Source organism: Papio anubis, chromosome 4 (assembly GCF_008728515.1).
Source record: "Papio anubis isolate 15944 chromosome 4, Panubis1.0, whole genome shotgun sequence".
Lineage (NCBI taxonomy): Eukaryota > Metazoa > Chordata > Mammalia > Primates > Cercopithecidae > Papio > Papio anubis.
In genome coordinates, this window is record NC_044979.1 from 1,629,036 (window position 1) to 1,648,629 (window position 19,594).

The 19,594-nt window shown below is 48.5% G+C and overlaps 1 protein-coding gene across 3 annotated transcripts in view; it reads left to right on the top strand.

The window, feature by feature from the left end:
- LOC101026166 (protein tyrosine phosphatase receptor type N2) overlaps positions 1-19,594 on the top strand; it is a 973,501-nt gene that overhangs the window by 878,571 nt on the left and 75,336 nt on the right. For all 3 annotated transcript variants that reach the window (XM_021935384.2, XM_021935383.2, XM_021935385.2), the window contains one exon: positions 13,851-13,998. In XM_021935384.2, the coding sequence (XP_021791076.2) occupies positions 13,851-13,998 (148 nt within the window). The remainder of the gene's footprint in view (positions 1-13,850; positions 13,999-19,594) is intronic.

A 19,594-nucleotide genomic window follows, 5' to 3' on the forward strand; every position in this document is an offset into this window, starting at 1 on the left:
CATCTGGGACCTGGAGGCCTGTTGGGTTCTTTAGAAAGTTCTGGGCTCCTCCCACACGCGGTGTCCAAGGAGAATAGGCAGGTGACCACGTCCACTGCAGATGTGTAGTTTTCATCTCTTAAAAATTGTGGTTTGCTCAACCTTGCTGTCTCCCTGGTTTCAGTTTGAAATGGATTTAATGGACTAGAACCCCTGTCAGCCTGCGTCAGCCTGTGAATCTTTCACAGAATTGTTTTGTGTTGTCTGGAAAGCAGTTCATGATTGCAGGAGTCATTTAATAACTGGAGCCCGGGAGGTCTGGAAGAGGTCGTACGGCCCCCCTGACCTGTGGGGGATAGTTCACTCGCTAGGACCGTGCCTGGTCGCTCTGCATTTACAACGCAGCCCTGTGTGCACACACGCACTAGGATGCCTTGGTCTGTGTTTCAGGAATCGCCTCATCTGTGGACAAGTACATCAAGGCATCCCAGGTTAGGTTAGTGATTCAGTTGTTTTTAGATTTTAAATTTGGGGTTAAGCTATGGGCTGTTAATTTTCTATGGTAGTTTGCGCAAACTTACAATGAAAGCTGAGTAGTGCCATCCAATGTCTGAATGTCTTGCCCATGTAACAAAAGCATGAAGGCTGTTGGAAATACCAGAGTTATGGATAGAATTTTTCACATTTTTATCCAGACTTTTAACTTCAGGTAACTTAAGGCTAGGTATGACCTTGCTTCTCAGATCAAATCATTAGGTTCTTTCCTTGCTGTGATTCTGTGAGGGGTGAAGAGTTTAAACAATTACAAAATATTTTGCAAGCTAAAGGGCTGAAGATATCTTAGGTGTGTGAGGAAGGGCAGGTCAGATGAGCAGACGGGAATCCTAGGACGTGTTGCCTGCAGGACACGGTGCACCCTGCCCGGTTCTCCCTTCACCTGCCTCTGCTGCTGTTCCCCACGCACTGTTCCCCATGCCACGGTCACTGCCTGCTCGTCCATGGCCGGCTGCAGCAGTTCTGACTTGCAGCCTCCACTCCCACCTGGGAACCAGGATAGTCTTTCAAAAGCACCATCATCACAAGCGTGTTTGGCTTAAAACTCTCGAAGGCTTTCCATGGTTCTTAAAATAAGCTGCTGAGTCCTTGCAGGCCAACAGCTCCCTGGTCTGCCGGGCACTGCTGCCCTCGCATCCATTCCTTCTCTGCAGCCCTGACCTTCCCTCCTCCCGGAGTGGCCACACCCTCCCGCCTGGGACTCCAGCCCTTCCCTGTAGGACCCCCACCCCCACTCAGGCCCTGCCCAGGTCCTTTGCACTGGGGACTCGGCCCATGGCTCTGAGTTAACCCTTCTCAGGGGCCCCCTCAGTCCCATCCCAGGCGCACCCCATCCCCACACGCAGGCTCTGCATCGTGACTCTTGTCCGCATCTTCTTACTACTCACTGTTGTCTGAAATCACTTTTTAAAGCTATGTTTATCCATTTGTAGATGATCTGCCCTCCACCTAAAGAAATTAAGGAAATGAGGCGGGCACAGTGGCTCCTGCTTGTAATCCCAGTAGTGCAGGAGGCCAAGACGGGCTGATCACCTGAGGTCAGGAGTTCGAGACCAGCCTGGCCAAGATGCTGAAACCCCATCTCTACTAAAAATACAAAAATTAACTAGCCATGATGGTTCACACCTTTAGTCCTAGCTACTTGGGAGGCTGAGGCAGGAGAATTGCTTGAACCCGGGAGGTGGAGGTTACAGTGAGCTGAGATCATACCACTGCACTCCAGCCTGGGCAACAGAGTGAGACTCTCTCTCCAAAAAAATAAAATAAAATAAAATAAAGAAGAAAAGAAAAGAAAGAAAAAAAATAAATTAAAGAAATGAACCCCATGAGGACAGGGTCTTTGGCCAGCTAACTCCTGTGCCCCCAAACCTAGGCCATCCCTGGCTTATAGGACGTGCTTAATCAAACTGGGTGACCGAAGGGACAGATGACTAGACCACCACAGCATCGGCAGGAATCCGACTGAAATGACAGCAGCTCGTAGCCCTCCATCCCAAAACCAGATGAGGCATTCACGTTTCACTTAGAATGCCAAGCAGACCTCTTTTGCCCTAAATTTAAATATTAATAGCTGTACATTTATGGAAAACATAGTATAATTCTCTGAATTATTTTCCATTGCTTATAAGCATTCATCTTCGTATTTTACCTATGTTCACATAACCTTAATTTTTTAAGATGTTAAATAAGATAATAAGATTCATAAAATTGTTCATTTAAAATTCTTTGCACTTCTCTGAGAATGACAGCCTGAAATACAAAGTGGTGCCTCTGTCATCATCCCCATTATTAAACAGCTTCTTTCTTAGTCTTTCTACAGGTGACCCCTGTCACCCCCTCCTACGCACACTCCCTAATATGATATCTTGCTAAAAAATGCCCAGCGTAAAACAATCCATCAATCGTTTGAAAGAACAAGACTTTCCCCTACTTAATAAGAGTAGGTGGTAAGGAAAAAATTACTTATCTTTTTAAGTTTATTAATTAGAACATTTCTAGAACAGAATGTGTTCATTATTAACATCTTCCATTGGGGTTTTTGTTGTTAAGTCTTGATCAAGTTGTCATATTTTTCTGTAAATGTGTAGCAGAAGTTTAGTGGAAGTCATAAACTGAAATCGAGGATTGCCGGGGCTTCGGTGCAGCAGGCCACCTTTCCACGCATCGCAGGTCTTCGTGTAGTCCTTCTAAAGGTGGCACAGGGACTGGGTCGGCTGCGGACTCCAGGAAGTACCCTGCAGGGCACCCGGGCGTTGTGTAAGAACTCCTTTACCAGTGTGATGTCTTACAACTCTGGCCTTTGTTATCAATTTGGAACACCAAAAGCCAAACTATAATAAAAATATACTTATTGAAGCTTCTACTCAATCGAGATGGAGCCAGTTTTCATGTCCTCTTAACACACCACTTTGCAAAGAGTTAACCTTCCTTTCCCTTTGCTCTTCCAAAAGTACATAAGGTCTGTGATCACGTCCCAGTGCTTCTATTAGAGGCAAGGAATCTGTCCTCTTACGGTGTTTTTCTAACAAGACTGAAAAAAGCATGTCATTTTCTTGAGAGCCTTATCTGAAGGGCTTTTTTTTTGGGGGGAGGGGGGCAGAGTCTTGCTCTGTCGCCCAGGCTGGAGTGCAGTGGTGCAATCTCGGCTCGCTGCAAGCTCCGCCTCCCGGGTTCACACCATTCTCCCGCCTCAGCCTCCTGAGTAGCTGGGACTACAAGCGCCCGCCACCACACCCGGCTAATCTTTTGTATTTTTAGTGGTGACGGGATTTCACCGTGTTAGCCAGAATGTTCTCGATCTCCAGACCTCATGATCTGCCTGCCTCGGCCTCCCAAAGTGAGGGCATTCTTAATTCTCAGTGAGTGTATTTTATTTTTCAGTGATGAAAAAGTTTTAAATAAAGCAGAAAATTCAGTAGCATTCCCAGTCTCAAAACCAACACACACCACACATTGTTTCCCCTTCTACGGTTTGTTCCTGTCGCTGCTACTTGACCTTCTCCACCCAAACTGCATGCCAGTGGGGGACTTTCTCCGGAAGATTCCATTTCGAAGTATTTGAACTTTTCTCCACTACCTTAATGGCTTATAATTTTCTATTACTCCACAGTTTGGTAACAAGGCAAAGAATGGAAGTGGATTTCTAAGTCACATTAAGACACAGGGAGAACAGTTTTCAAGGGTCTCTGGACTTGCCAGAGATTCTAGGTGGTCCTCGGAATAGGTCAGCTGGAGAAAAAACTCTCAGAGAAAAAGGTTGGAATAAATGGCATTAATTCACATCCATCAGGAAAGCCAGCTGTGGTGCCCACAGGAGGAGGCTTTTGCCAGTTTCCTCTGTGTGGACCACTTCCCATTCCCTGAGGTAAGGGAAGCGCGCGACGTACTGCAGATACGTGTGGGAATTCTTCCTCCTTACAAACAAGTTTTCATGAAAGCAATTTTTAAAATGTGATCAAAAGCGAGCAGACCCCATGAGTGGTCTTTCATGCACTCTTGTTAATTCCATGGGTCCCATTTCTGCTTCTTTTTGGCTTTGTACAGATAACCCAGAGGCTGAATTCCAAAATGATGTGTTTGCTTCTCTCAAGCAAACTCCAGCTCGGCATGCAGGTGCACTTCGAGTTGGCTGCCGTGGGCCTGTGCTTTTTGGTAATGTGGGCGTATCTGCCCTGCATCTTCAGTTCCTTGTTTGGAGAGCCGAAACAATGCCTTTTACAGCTGTTGAGTAAGACCCGTAATTCCATGGCGAGTCAAAGGTGGTACCATGATGGGCAGACAGCGTGTTAGAGGAGCGGGATGGTGAAGAAGCCGGTTCACTCCACGCCGCCTCACATTGTGGGCATTGCTTTCTAAGAGTCAGATGCAAGTTGAATATGGTCATATGGTTCAGGATTCCTGTTTCAAGAAGAGCTTTCTTCAACTAAGAAATAGTGAAACTATCTTCTCATCCTTTAACCATTATCTGTTCTTCTTTGTGTTTACGTGTATTACTTTGAATTTCTAATTTTAAATATTTTAACATTCCTGCTGCATAATATTAACAAATAATATTTAAAATATGTCGGATGCAGCAATCTACAGACAATAAAATACCTTTCCATCAAGCGTCTGCTGCTCCCGAAGCCACCAGAGCTGTGTGTGCTGAGCCAAGACAATCAAGCTCATTGAACTTCTCCTTTCGTCTCTTCACAGTTTTGCTTGGAATTCAAATGTCTTACTTATGGAATTCAGAAATTTAACATGAACATTTTCCTTTCATGCATTAATGAAGACAGGTGACCGTGTTTATTTTTAAAGAAAGAAAAGGTCATCATTTCTCCAAATGGCAGTGGAAGCAGCTTAGTCCTTGCTTTTAAAAGCATTATTCTAACTTGTGACTTCAAAACACAAACCTGTGGTCTCGTCACAAGGAAGGAAAATGTAAAGGGATTCTATTCTTCGTTTTAACAAAAGGTTTGATTGTAATGTTCGGTAAATTAAAGGGCATTGTGCTGCAACAGGCGCCCATGTAGAAAAGAGAAGTACAGCCTTCCCATTAGTGACTGGGTTCCCCAAAGCCCAGCTTTCCTTAACACGCCTCGTCTACAGTGGGAAGAAGTCTCCAGGGCTGGCAGCATTGTTGTAGTCACGAAGTTTCACCAGGACAGTTTCCACTTGTCCCATATCCGAAGACCCACGGAAAGATGATGGGCATCTCCAGTCATCTGTGGGGACTCATTTTCCACTGCATGAGTGGTTTGATTGATGTGAAATAATGCCAGATGGACCAGCTTTTGCTCATTTTTAAATGGTCCACCATCCTTTGGAGTTTTAGGATTGCATGGGGAGTTTATTCTCATTATTATTTTTAATAATAATAATAAATCATCTTGCACCTCTCAGTATCTCACTCCTTCATTGTTACAGCCAACAGATAGATGCCAAAGTAACCTAATTTCTGTGACTTTGAATGGAGCTGAAATAGCACTGGCCTGCTCCAGCCTTTCTTCTGCCTCCCCACGGGTTCTACGGGTGTCTTCGGCAGCAGGGTCTGCAGGAACAGGTGAGTTGGTATTGGCTGATCCAGGATCCCAGTGCCTGTGGATGGGATTCACATGGAACCACATTTGGACCCTTTACAAGTCTCCAGATGCACTACCCCGGTACTCAGAGGTGGCAGCTGCACTTCTTCCTGGTGCCGACAGGAAGACGAGCGTGGCCCACAGCACAGGTTACTGTGTGCTTTCCCCATGAACGCCACAGTTGAACGCCTGTTCCCACCCAGTGCTGGCTTGCTGCATGTGGTGAAATATAATTCTTATTTTCAGTAAATGGGATGATTAACTCCTGGAAACCGACCCTCAATGTCGACACCAATAAGGTGGTATCATGAAACAGTCTCAGGATGTGATGTGAGCGCCGGGTCCTGCGTCAGACGCACACAGGATGCTGGTGTTCTCTTCCCAGCGGAGAAATTGTCCGTGTGAACTAGAAGTTCAGTTTCACATAGTCTCTTAAATAGGCATTTCCTAGTATTTCCCCTCCTGAAGACAGGCCATGAAATATTTCCCTCTTCAAAAAAGAAGTGAGCAGAAGAGAGCAGACAGGAGTGGCACGCTCTGGACCATGCTTGACGTCCGCAGGGAGGCGCGGAAACACAAGCTCAGAAGGAAGCGCTGCTCACATCAGCTTTCAGCAGGGACAGAGCCGCGCACTTGCTGGGAATCCGCTGTCCCTGGAGGCAGCAGAACGCTAGAGCTGTGCTTGTTATTTGCTCTCTGATGGTGTCAGCAGTGGTGGCTCTGCCCTACTGGGGGTGACAGTGCAGCCACCTGACGGTGTCCCTGAGGTCAGCCCTAGGCGCATATTCACACAGCGCTCAATTGCTGGTACTTGTGGTGGCTCATCATGTTGTATTTCCTTAAACAAAAGGATAAGAGTGTCCCCAGAAACGCAGTGGAGCCACAGAGCGTGGGAGGGAACTGAAGAGTCTTTCCAGGACCCTCTTCCTCTGCTGAAACACTGAGACTCTCCAGCACCCCATCCCCAGGGCACACCCCTTCAACTGCGTCTCCCATATTCACTCATCATCCCTCAAAACCTCCTTGGGAACACAGACTCTGGCTCTCCCCCGTGAGCTGTGATTCCCAGGTTATGAAGGGGCGCACCCATGGGCCTCAATGAGACAGCATGACTTGCTGGAAGGCTCCACGCCAAAAAGTAGCCGTGGGAGGGACCCACACTGTTCTGTGTATCAGACTGTTAAGAACTCTATCAGCACCAACTCCAGTGCCTTCCCACTGTGTTCATGTGGGTTCCTGTTCTGCAGAAGCTCCTTTCCATGTTCATCTTTGCGAGTGACAGGTGCAGTTCCTCTCCGAAGAGAAGGTGCTCTTGCAATTGTTAACAGACCCTGTTGTGTTCTGGACTGTCTGTGCTCCATGTTCCTAGAAATCACCCCCTTGACCTCAAGGTATTGATCATTTGACCGGAAAACAGTGCCAACGACATTTGGGCTATGTTAATACATTGTGAACACGTTCTCAATCAAAGAGTTCATGGAATCACACTTTTGTTACACAAATTTTGGGATTCTGTGTAAAATGATTCCATTAAATGTGGAAGCCAGTTGGTTTGCCTGACACATGGAGACTGTTTCCTTCAAAAACCGTCTAGCAGCACCCAGTCTTGTGACCCAGGGACTGTCCTTAATGCTCCAACTCTAAATGGTCTCATAGGGTGAGCTAGAAAACGATATGAGACAGGAACTGGCAGGATGGGTTCAGAAACGAGAGGAGGATGACAGAGGCAACCTTAGATTGAATTCGTATCTCTAACAAAGTAGATTGTGTGAGCTCTGATGGTGTCATTCTCAAAGGGTGAGAACGTGAAAAAGTATGCAGCCACATCTTTGGCCACTGTGGTGTGGATGTCATGTGCTCCGGGATCTACGTCAGTGGATGTTGGCAACACCCTTGGGAAACCCACTTCCTGAGTCCCCGTGGCTTTCTCCATGAATGGTTTGATCTAGGAATTCACTCTTCCACAAGTACATCATGTCTAGGCCCTCAGGAAGTATGAGAATTTGAGAAGGTTGGAGATACCTTTTCACTCAGGGCTCATCTAGAAACAGCTTAAGTAAAATTCCCTTAATGGAGTTTAAAAATATGAAAATGTCAGACTGAGTTCTCCCAGCCAAGAGCCCTTCAAAACCCAAAATTATAGAGCAAGCAGCTCTAAAAGATGAAAGACACGCCTCCAAACGCTCTCTAAGAATCAGGGAACCAACAGCAAATCCAACTTCCCTAAGCACTTCAGCTTGCATCAACTGAAATTCAGCACTAATTCTTCGCTCCCTGTTTTCACTCTTCATGGATTTCCTGACGTGAGCACGCATTGTGGTGCAGTCTCGCCTTTGCTGGCTCACTCCCCCGGTCAGCCTCTCTCAGCTCATTCTAGAGCTTTCCTCATAAAAGCTTCAATTCAGAGGCACTGACGGAGAGTCCAGACCAAGGAGCTGTGTGAAGTGGGATGCGGAGTGAGAAGGGATCCCTGACCACCAGGAGCTCACACTGCGGAGGAGACCCAGCTGCAGGTGCAGTGCACACTGGTGCCTGGAGGCCACTGAGAAGGCTCCAGGAGAGATGGAGCACCTGACCTGGGACCTGGACCGTGGAGAATGAGGGAGATGTAAAAAAAGGAGAAGAGTTGTAGAGAAGAGCTCTCTGAACTGTTGCCCTTCCGAATTTATACAACTGCTATTAGGTTCAGGTTATTATGGGAACAGTCAGTGAACTAACACCTGTCTGCCATGAGTTACAATGATGTTTGCTGGGCAACCCCAGAGAGGAAGATGCAGCAAGGGAATGTGTAGTAAAACATTCCAAGTTCCTTATGCTCCGTTTTGGGGAAGTTCTTCCAAGTTTCAGAAGATTCAAAGGCAGTGTTTTGGATGCCCATCATCAAAATAAAATGTTTACCTATAATATAAATCACTTGTAGAGATTTCCAGGTTATGCATTATTATTCCACAGATATTAGCTGAGTCCCTGCTGCCTGTGCTAAGCAACCGAAACACAGTCCCTGCCCTAAAAAAATTAATCTCATGAGAAGAATCAGAGCTTGAAGCCCCCAGTTAAAGCACCAGGTAGAATGTGACGAATGCCATAGAGATATATGTTTGAAGCAGTAACTGTTTGATGTGGGGGGCGAGTTGTAGGAAAGAAAGATCACGGGATGGGGTAGGTAATGGGCATGTCCTGACCGGACTTCTGGAGGAGGAAGTGGTGTCTGAACCGCACCTTGAAGTCTGGGTTGGTTCATTACAGAAAAATCAGCACAAAATGTAGAGAAGGATGGCGGCGGGGAGGGGGCAAAGGCTGAGAAGCAGTCTTATGGGATAGAAAGTATCAGCTTAGTAAAAGGAAATTCAGACAAAGGACAGTGCTAGTCTAGTCACCCTTGGTAATTTTTTAAATAGGTTATATTTTGCACCAGAAACGCCAACATGGTCATTCAGGGACAAGCAACTGGAAAGGGGAGGTGATGGTAAGAAGATTGGCAAGAAGGCTGCAGTGACGGGCCAGGAGAAAATCCACAGGGCATTTCAGAGGCCAGGCCCAGGCTTTGGTGCCACCACTGGCTGCTGGGGGCTGTGGACCAATTGCTAACCTTCTCTAGGCCTTGGTTTCCTTATCTGTAAGATGTGAACCTCATCTCAGCACTTTTTCACTTTAAAGAAGTAAAATTCTGTTCTCTTGAGGATGTCCAAAGCTGAAATGAAGGTACTCAGCCCTGGGGGAAAAGGTTGCCTTACAGTTTGCTGTGGGCCCTGGGGTTATTCACTGCCTTTGTTTCCATTCTGCTTATCTTCATTTTCTGTTCTTTTCTACAGGTGCTATTTATGTAACAAAAGTTGCAGTGCCTTAAGAAACTAAGCCCTCCCACCACCACACTCTCTCACACATGCACTCATCTATAAAATAAAAGAATTTAAATGTCAGGGTTTTTTTTTCTGAGCTCACTATTTTTTTATGATTTTTTTCCATTTATTGGGGTACAGGTGGTATTTAGTTACATGAGTACGTTCTTTAGTGGTGATTTGTGAGATTTTGGTGACATATCACCTGAGCAGTATACACTGCACCATATTTGTTGTCTTTTATCCCTTGCTCCCCTCCCTCCCCTCCCCCCAAGTCCCCAAAGTCCATTGTATCATTCTTATGCATCTGCATCCTCATAACTTAGCTCCCACATATCAGGGAGAACATACGATGTTTGGTTTTCCATTCCTGAGTTACTTCACTTAGAAGAATAGTCTCCAGTCTCATCCGGGTCACTGCAAATGCTGTTAAATCATTCTTTTTTATGGCTGTGTAGTATTCCATTGTATGCCACAGTTTCTTTATCCTCTCATTGATTGATACGCATTTGGGTTTGTTCCACAATTTTGCAGTTGTGAATTGTGCTGCTATAAACATGCGTGTGCAAGTATATTTTTTTGTATAATGACATCTTTTCCTCTAGGTAAATACCCAGTAGTGGGATTGCTGGATCATATGGTAGTTCTACTTTAAGTTCTTTAAGGAATCTCCACACTGTTTTCCATAGCGGCTGTACTAGTTTACATTCCCACCAGCAGTGTAGAAGTGTTCCCTGTTCACTGGAAACCAACATCTACTGTTTATTGATGTTTTGGTTATGGCCATTCTTGCAGGAGTAAGGTGGTATCGCATTGTGGTTTTGATTTGCATTTCCCTGATCATTAGTGATGTTGAGCATTTTTTCATATGTCTGTTGGTCGTTTGTGTATCTTCTTTTGAGAATTGTCTATTCATGTCCTTAGCCCACTTTTTGGTAGGATTGTTTGTTGTTGTTGTTGTTTTTTCTTACTGATTTGTTTGCTTAAATGTCAGTTTTTAAAACACCTATAGCTAAATGCCCACTATCGGGGAAAGGCCACGAATACTGTTTAAATTACATGTTAATTTCCTAATAATTCCAGAAGGCATCTGAGTAGAGTTGCTACACTTGTCTGAGTTCACATTCACATGCAGGACGCCACAGTGCAGACGGCCCCCAGCTTATGATGGTTTGACTTTACAGTGGTGCAGAAGCAACACGCATTAAATAGAAACTGAACTTCAAGTACCCATGCAACCATTCTGTTACTCACTTTCAGTTCAATGTTCAATGAATCACGTAAGATATTCAACACTTTATCCTCAGTAGGCTTTGTGTGAGATGGGTTTGCCCAGCTGCAGAGGAAGGTAGGTATTCTGAGCATGTGTAAGGCAGGCTAGGCTCAGCTGTGACACTCAGTAGGTTACCTGTGTTCAATGCACATTTTTTTTTTTTTTTTGAGACGGAGTTTCACTCTTGTCACCCAGGCTGGAGTGCCATGGTGTGAGCTCACTGCAATGTCCGCTTCCCAGGTTCAAGCGATTCTCCTGCCTCAGCCTCCCGAGTAGCTGGACTTAGAGGTGCCCACCACCATGCCCGGCTAATTTTTGTATTTTTAGTAGCGACAAGGTTTCACCATGTTGGCCAGGCTGGTCTCAAACTCCTGGCCTCAGGTGATCCACCCACCTCAGCCTCCCAAAGTGCTGGGATTATAGGCGTGAGCTACCGAGCCCGGCCTCAATGTACTTTCAACTTCAGAAACCCTTGGGCCATAACCCATCGTAAGTAGGGGAGCATCTGTACTAAGCTCCCGTGGTACCTTTGGTTTTGCTTTCATTGTTTAAAACATTACTTTGCCATGAAGGCCTAGCATCCCCACAGACTCACAGATGAAAAGCATCTTATCTACAAGCCACGAAAGAGGAAAAAGACTCCTAAGATGCGGTTGCGGGATATTTCATCAGTTTAATATCACAAAGGATGTTTCCTAAAAAATATTGATAGAAGAATACAGAACAGATCAAATTGAAATGAGCAGAATGGGACAAACAGCCCACTGGAGTGGCGTGTGCAGAGAGGTGTCAGCTTTAGCTCAGTGTTAATAGAGTCAAGTGCCTCTGCAGATGACTTTATGCTCTGTGAAAAAAAATCACGCCAGTATCTACGTCTTCCTCCCTCCTACCACCCAACCTTGCGCCACGCAGGCTCAGTTTGTATTTTTGCCATCAATTTAGAAATTCAAGAGAACTTAAGAGTATAATTTTGCTTCCCAAGTTAAGATAAATGTGAGAATTTAAACAGCTGCACTTTATAGGAATTAAGATAATATCCAATGCCTCTTTTGCAGACAATATTTTCCATTGGATTAAACCTGCTAGGGTTCATCATTTTAGAACCCATTATGTTTTATTGAAGGAAGCCCATTTGTTTGTGATGGATTTTATGAAAAGAGCATTTTCCAAAGAAAAGCTAGGACCCAGCATCATTTTCCAGGAACATTTTATACCTACCTATTTGTAGAGCTCTACATAAGCCCACCTTGAGGAAAGTAGCTACAGAAACACACTGGGACTATTCTTTCACCGTAACTATCCACCTCCCAGGTTCCCCCACACACCAGACTTGGGCTGGATGAGCTGGTCAGTATTTGCACAAAACTTAAATCTTATATCATCCAAGAATGTTTTTCCTATTAGGGTAACTTTGTTACAGAAATATGAATTTGATGTTCCATCATGATTGTCTCAAAAGAAAGAATGTGTAGTTCACATTTCCTAGATTGAGCCGTTAGAATTTTGCCTAATTTCGTAACTCGAGACATCTCTATGGGGTGCTTCTTCCACTCACAAGAAACCCCGAGGCTTCCTGGGTGTTGGGGCTGGTGACGGGAGTGGACGAACTCGTTCGCTTTGGCTCAGAGCCGCCCTGATGTTTCTGTTCCTGGCATGGGTGTGCTCCCAAGGCTCAAGGCACGGCGTGGGAAAAGCGTTCGCTGCATGGAGCGGGCAGTCGGTGCATCTTCTCATCGACACTGGAGTCCCTCTGCCCTTCGCAACCAGCTCAAGCAGGGCCATGGTGGGGGCGACAGTGACAACCTGGGACCTCCTAACAGGTGGCCTCAGAGTGCCCACCCTGAGCTAGGCAATTGTCCCCCACCACCACGCCCACCCGGATGCAGGGGAGTCGCGCTAAACAGCACACGTGCCCGATGCACCTGCTCCCGTGTGAGCCGGGCCAGCACGGCAGGGTGTGTGTTTGCTGCATGGGTTCAGGTTGGCTGTGATCAAAACTTCCACTAGACGGCACAATGAGCTGAGATTCCCGCCTCGCTGTGTCCAGCCCTCCCTCCCTGCGTGTCTCTTTCTCTGCCTATCTCCTGGAACCGGCCCAGTGGGCAGGGAGGGACCATCCCAGCTCCTTGGATCAATCGAAGGGGATGTCAGGGGGTGGGTGGAAGGTGAGAAGGGCTTGAACCCCGGGCCTGACAGTGGAGTGCGCGGCTGCTTTGCAGCAAAGGATGATGTGTGCACGCACATGCTTTATTTTCTTGTGTGGACACACTTGGAAACTATGTCTACACATGACACGCGGCACCTTGCAAATGCGCAAGCAGAGTGACAGCAGAGGAGGCTGTCACTTCCTGGGGTGCCATAGTGCAGCTGGGTTTGGTCCTTTGAAATGCTTTTCCTTAAAATCAGGGCCAGTTCCCAACCATACAGACGAATGAGAAGCGAGCGGGCTGTGCTGGCGGCACAGGGGTCTTTGTGGAGGGTGATTTTCAGAAGGCCTTTGTTTCCTCGTCTGCTCATAGTAATGCTCACTGACAAGCACCAGAAAAATTAAGATTGGAACAGCCAAGGGTCGAAATATTTGCTTCCATCCATTTGTGTTTGTTTCATGCTAGAAGCTGCTCCGCATTTTGCACGGATCAAAGCAGCCGGGTCTCTGAACTGCATCACACCCGGTGGGTTCAGAAAATTGTGTCGGTTTTAAGAAAAATGACTTCTATGCAAGCAGAAATGGGAACGTGGGATGGCCCCAGCAAGAGCTTGGTCCAAGCTCCCTGTCCCTGTAATTAAAGGATATGATAATTGTTGTCATCTCAGTGGTAAACTGATCCCCAAACACATACCTAACACCCGAGGTTATATTTACACGTGTAAAATCTGTGTAATAATGCACATATTCACTTAACAGTCGCATGGTGTTATATGCATTGTGCACCATAGCACACGTTGGAGGAAACGAGAGCTTCTAATTAAATGACGTCACACCACAGCCCAGGCTTATGCGCATTGCAGGCACGGCCCAGGCTTGTGAGCATGGTGGGCACAGCCCACGCGGCATGTGCGAAGGCCTCTGCTGCCTTTTGTGCATCTGCCAGTCTGGGCTCCCCACTCAGGAGCACTCCTGACCCTGTGTTTCACTTTCAGTCCTACATGGAGGACCACCTGAAGAACAAGAACCGGCTGGAGAAGGAGTGGGAGGCGCTGTGTGCCTACCAGGCGGAGCCCAACAGCTCACTTGTGGCCCAGAAGGAGGAGAACGTGCCCAAGAACCGCTCCCTGGCCGTGCTGACCTGTACGTACCAGCTCCGGGGGCGGGAGGCCAGGGTGACAGGAGGGGGAAACTGGCCGTGCTGACCTGTACATACCAGCCCCAGGGGCGGGAGGCCAGAGTACAGGCCAGGGAAACAGCCCCGTCCTCAGGGTCTAGAAAATCCTCCCCTCCTCCTTCCCGGCACCCCCTCCTCTACAGCAGACCTGCCCACTCTGGGAAGGCCCTCATGGGAATCTCCCCTCTGCAGTGCCATCCCCAGCCCAACCAACAAGGACCCAGTGTCTTCCTTTCCTCCAGCACGGGCTTGGGGACATCTGCACCCCAGTGGGCATCAGCTCTATTGTTCTCTGTTGCCATGTGACTTGAGACATGTTCCTGAACCTCTTGGAGCCTCCATGTCACATCTGTAATTGGGGTCATGCTGTCGTCCTTGAAATATTGCTGCTGTAAGGATTAGATGGGGTCGTTAGCGTAGCACCAGCACACCGGAGGCACAGGATGAACAGTGGTCGCTTTTACAGCGTCTTTAACTTTACAACTATTTCCACAAACATTACTGAGCACCTACTACCTAGCTAGGGATCATTGCCAGAAAATGGAAACGTAAGCCAGCAGTTCTCCAAGTGACTCGCGTGGAGCGGAGGAGACACCGTCCCGTGTTCCCGCAGCGCAGGAGGCACTAAGTTGCTTACGAGATGAGAAGGGAGAGGGCCGCCCGGCGCTGGTGTCCACCTCACTCACCCTCTCTGTGTACAGCAGGTTCCAAGGGAGGTTCCGCACTTTGCTTGGTTATAAACCCACCCGCTGGGAGGAAGGGGGTGCTAGATGTGTTCCTGACCAGAGTTTCGGAGGGAAGTAGATACTCACAATGTTGATTCATGAATGATATGAATGATAAATGACAGTATGGGTAGAGTTCCTTGGTTACTCTCCTGAGGACCCTAAGACAAGGCCCTCGCCCATATCTCTGATGTGACAGAGGGGCTTCGTCAGCTCACACTTCGAGAGCACCGCTCGGCCACACTCACTTTCAGCATCACAGCAGCAGGCGGGACCAGCGTCCCCTGTGGCCGAGGCCGTCTCTCTGTCACTGTGTCCCTGCCTCAGCCCTTCAGAGCCAGTCAAGGGACCAAACTGGTGTCCCTGAGACACCGCCTGGCCTTGTGCCCAGAAGCACAGCCCCCCAGGGCAGCCCCAGTGCACGCCAGGGAGAGGCGCTGCCCTTCCACTCCTTCCAGCCCACAGGAAGTGTTACCGGTCAGAACAGAGAGAAGCTGGAATCTTGTTTTCCTTCAGAAACTAACCTGGGCATTGCAGACCTGTGTAAAATCCCATTCACCCATGTGGGTGCACGCTTCTTGCTACCCATTTAGTGTTCAGACCACTTTCTATGAGGTCTGAGGGTTTTAACCCTAAAGAGATCTAAAAACAGAAGCTGTTGTGATTTATAAAGTTTATATTTAGAAGAAAAGCAAAATACAATACATCCCATCAGCCAACTAACAGATATTTACTAAGCACCTACTGTGTGTCGGGGGCTATTGACAGGCTCTGGGACTCACGATGGACCAAGGGGGGCCTGGCCACTGTCCTCAGAGAGGAGCAGCCTGGGGGAGGAGAGGGTGGGGAGCGAAGCCGGTGTGGTAGGGCAAGTGAGGGTGGCGGTGAGAGGGTGTCCTGCTGAGTCCTGAGTGGTGACATGGTTCATGGTAAACAGCCATGCAGTAAGCGTGCATTACGTGTCTCTGTGTGTCTGGTCGTTTACTTGGATTGTGAGGTGTTTCATGGTAAATATTAGTCTGACAGCACACCCTCCCCAGAGACAGCCCAGAGCATGGCAGAAACGACCTGGCGATGGGGTTTTCCTCCCGTGTGCCCTGCAGCCACCTGGGCTCTGTCTGTGCAGTGTGGATGGGGCTTTGGGGGCGAGGGACCTAGTGATGGTGAAGTGGTCCATGCTCAGATGGGACACAGGCAGCCTCTCAAGGTAGCAGCCAGCGCCAACAGGGCAGCCACACGTGGATGGGTGCCTGATGTTCTTGTGGGGATCAGGATGGCCCTGCCCACTTTGAGCCAGGTCACGGGTAAAGGGGGGGAAGCACCTCCCTCCTGAGACTCACGCTGGAGCCAGAAGGAAGCCACTTGCACCTCCTCCCAGGGTTCTCCTGACCCATGTGCCAGGATGTGAAGACACAGCGCTGCCCTTCAGGATTGAGAGGCCACCAGGGAAGACAGAGAAGGGCAAGTTCATCTCCTGGGAGAACCCTAGATAGAAATATTTTCCTGAACACATGGGTTTATTGTGAGCAAACTTGTATTCCCTACTTTCTTCTCCATACTCCTGGCCGTCTTGCCTTTAGGAAGGAGATCTTGTCCTCAGGGGGACAGTGGCTTGGCTAAAGCTCTCCCTGTTGCCAGGCCCCGGAGAGATGGCCGCCTCCTTCGTCTTTGCTCCTGCCTCACCTGCGGCCGCTGCACTCTGCACGGGACACAACTGGCTCCAAAACAGCCACACATGGTCCAGGAGGACCAGCTTCCCCATGGCTCTGTGGCTTGGAAAGGACCGTGCTGCACTGTCATGGCAGGTGGGTGGCGCTTGAGCTGGGCTCCACGCTGTCCTCCGTGTCGCCATGGAAGCGAGTCCACATGCTGGGCGCACACTATCCTCTGTGCGGGGATGGAAGCAAATCCGAGTACTCGGGCACGCTGTCCTCCGTTCGGGATGGAACCTTCGGGATGGAGTCCTCCCTCTGCACCTGGCACTCCCACTGTGTCCTTTCCTCACGCTCACCGGGCACTCCCAGGTCTATTGAAGGGGTCCTTGGGACCACTCCTCCCTTCTCTCCTGCCTCGTCTTCACCATGGAGCACTTCCCCGGGTCATTCTTCCACCCAGGAGATGGACACGGTCGCCTGACTTCCTGGATGCACCTTGAGCATGAGCCTCCGAATGAGCCCCCAAAGGAGAAGGAAACCCACACTATGAGATGCTTGGCTGGCAGCATGCTATGTCTAGTTGTATTATCTCGGAAGTTTAAAGAACTTAATATGCATTTTCTGTTATTTGAATGTTTAAAAAAGAATTATGCAGCATTTCACTTGTCTGCATTTCAAATTAAGAATGGGGATATGATACTATTTTGGTGCCATATCCTAAACAAAAAAGTATTTTTGCCTCTATGTTGTAATGAGAGAGAGAGAGAGAGAGAAACAAGACAGAAACAATGCAGAGAGACAAGACAGAGACAACGAAGAGCTGAAGGCCCAGGGACAGGAAGACAGTGAGGAGAGTCATGTGGGGTTCGCATCTCCCGGCTTCTGAGGGCATTGCTGCTGGAGGATCATGGCCGCCTCACAGCCAGAGGCACAGCTGTGAGCATCTCCCAGGCCCTTGCCTTACAGCGTCACCATTCCCAGGAGTCAGGGTCACCACGCTGGCCCTGCGCTGCAGCTGCGTGAGCGTTGTCCTAACTGTGGCATCGCCAGGGCATGGTGAGCCAGTGTCCCCCATGCTCGTGAATGTGCCGTCTCTGGTCCTCACAATAAACCCCCTTACTTGGCAGACAAGAACTTCGGGGTTTAGAGCCTGGCCCGTTGGAGCTGAAGCCCAGACTCCCCAGTGCCGGCCTCATAGGCTGTTGTGGGCTCACCTGAGATTGTGTGTGTGTGTTGAGAAAATCTACGTCCATTACAAACTCCTGCAGAAGTATTTGAAACATGTACAAGGGCTGAAGCACTTTGGCTAAGCATAGCTTTCCTTAGAATACTCAGAAAACAATTTCTTTCTAAATAAACCTTTGGTTTAGTTTTTTTTTCTTCTCTCCCAAAACTCTAAGCAGAGTCCCCTAAGAGGAATATTTTGCCTTGGTTTCTTCTGAGTGACCGAAAATTATCATGATTTGCTTTTAAAGATCAATACATGGGTGATTCTCCTAACTTTGATGATTAAGCCAGGGTTTTCTTTTTCCTTCCATAGAAAAAGGTTCTGAGCATATATGTCACCTCGCCAAGAAAGTCGCAGGAGAGAGACTCCCAACCTGGCTGCCTTCCCTCCACCCCTTTTGATCTCAGCGCCAGCCGACTCTGCCCCTAGGATTTGGGAGGGCTGTCAGTTTGTTGGTACTGAAAAGAAAATATCCCAGCAAATTCGGTGTGGGCCTTTTTCTTTGCTACCTCACAGGCAGAAGCTGTTCTGGGCAGCTGTTCTACCAGAGACTGCAGATTCTTTTTTAGGGAAGAGATCTACGGAGTCCTTCTCATTAGGCTACTTCTCGAAGGGAAAGATTGTCTAAAAGCATCATCTCTGAACTAGAACTGCAAGTGTACCTTCTGTGAGCTCTTCAGGACCTCCGGTGCCAAGAAACAGTGCTGGCGGGTTGTCAGTTAGGAGCCGCACTGACATTCCACACAGTTCAGCTGCTCAAAGTTCAGATTTTAGATCCTCTTTACTCTCTTTCTTAAAGCTGAACTGATAGGTTCGTAAGATGTCTGACCTGGTGTGGCATGGCTGTCTGTCCTTCTCACATCCTCCTTCCGATTCCACTTACAGAATCTTCGTGTGGGGAGGGTGTCGCAGAGTGTGGGGCGAGCCTGGCCTTCAGGATGCCAGCGGCCAGGCTCACCCCCTCTCCTGGGCGTGCTGTTTCCCTGTGACCTGGAAGATCCACCCTCCAGAGGGGCCCCAGGTCCCAGTGTGCTTCTTCCTGGATCAGGCCTCCCCCTTTATCCACCATAAGTTACATTCATCCTGCCAAGTGCACATCTCAGTGCTGGCTGATCCTGAGGCCGAGCTCACTAACATCCAGAGTCTTTCCTTAAGGTCTTCGGTGAAGCCGAGGGCCTCGCGCACCCCCTGCCCCCGACCCCCCGTTGGTGACCGTCAAGTTTAACAGGAGAATCGAGCCTTGTGTTCATCTCCTGTAACCGATTCTTGTTCAGCCTCCAGAGCTTGTGGTTCCTGAGTCACCGCGTCACCTCCCTCTCCGCTCGGCGCCATCTGCTCGTTTTATAAACATGTTTTTCACGTCGTCAAGTCATTGATAAAAACACAGTCCGCAGGACCAGCGCTGAGCCAATCCTCCCCCGCAACACGAATCCACCGCGGGACTTTCCAGGCGCTGGTTCCAGGGCTGAGATTGTTCCACGGCCCGGCCATGTCATGGGATCACCCCAGCCATCCCCAGGCCCCGAGCACATTGGCAAAAGCTCATCAGACGTTTCCACGCAAGGCACGGGGCTAAACACCTCCTTTTCATCCTCGAAACAGCCCTGAGATTCACACAGGGACAGAGCTGGGGCTGAAGGAGGTTAAGGAGCCCAAAGTCAGCAGCTCCCAGGAGAGTGCAGCCCACACGGCCCCAGGGCAGACCCAGCCGCAACCCACGAACACCGCTCCTACAGGACTCTCTCCAGAGCAGAAGTGTGGTTGGCTTAGCATGACTTCCTCCCTCACTTTTTATTACAAGAGTTTTAAACACTCAAGTGGAAGGGGTAGCTTGGTGTCACCTGCACACCTACCACCCACCCCTGCCAGCCCCCCGGTGTTGGCCGTATTCGCGAGACCTGAGAGCACTTCATTTATTTTCTGGCTGGATGACTTCAAGTAAGTGTCAGGCATC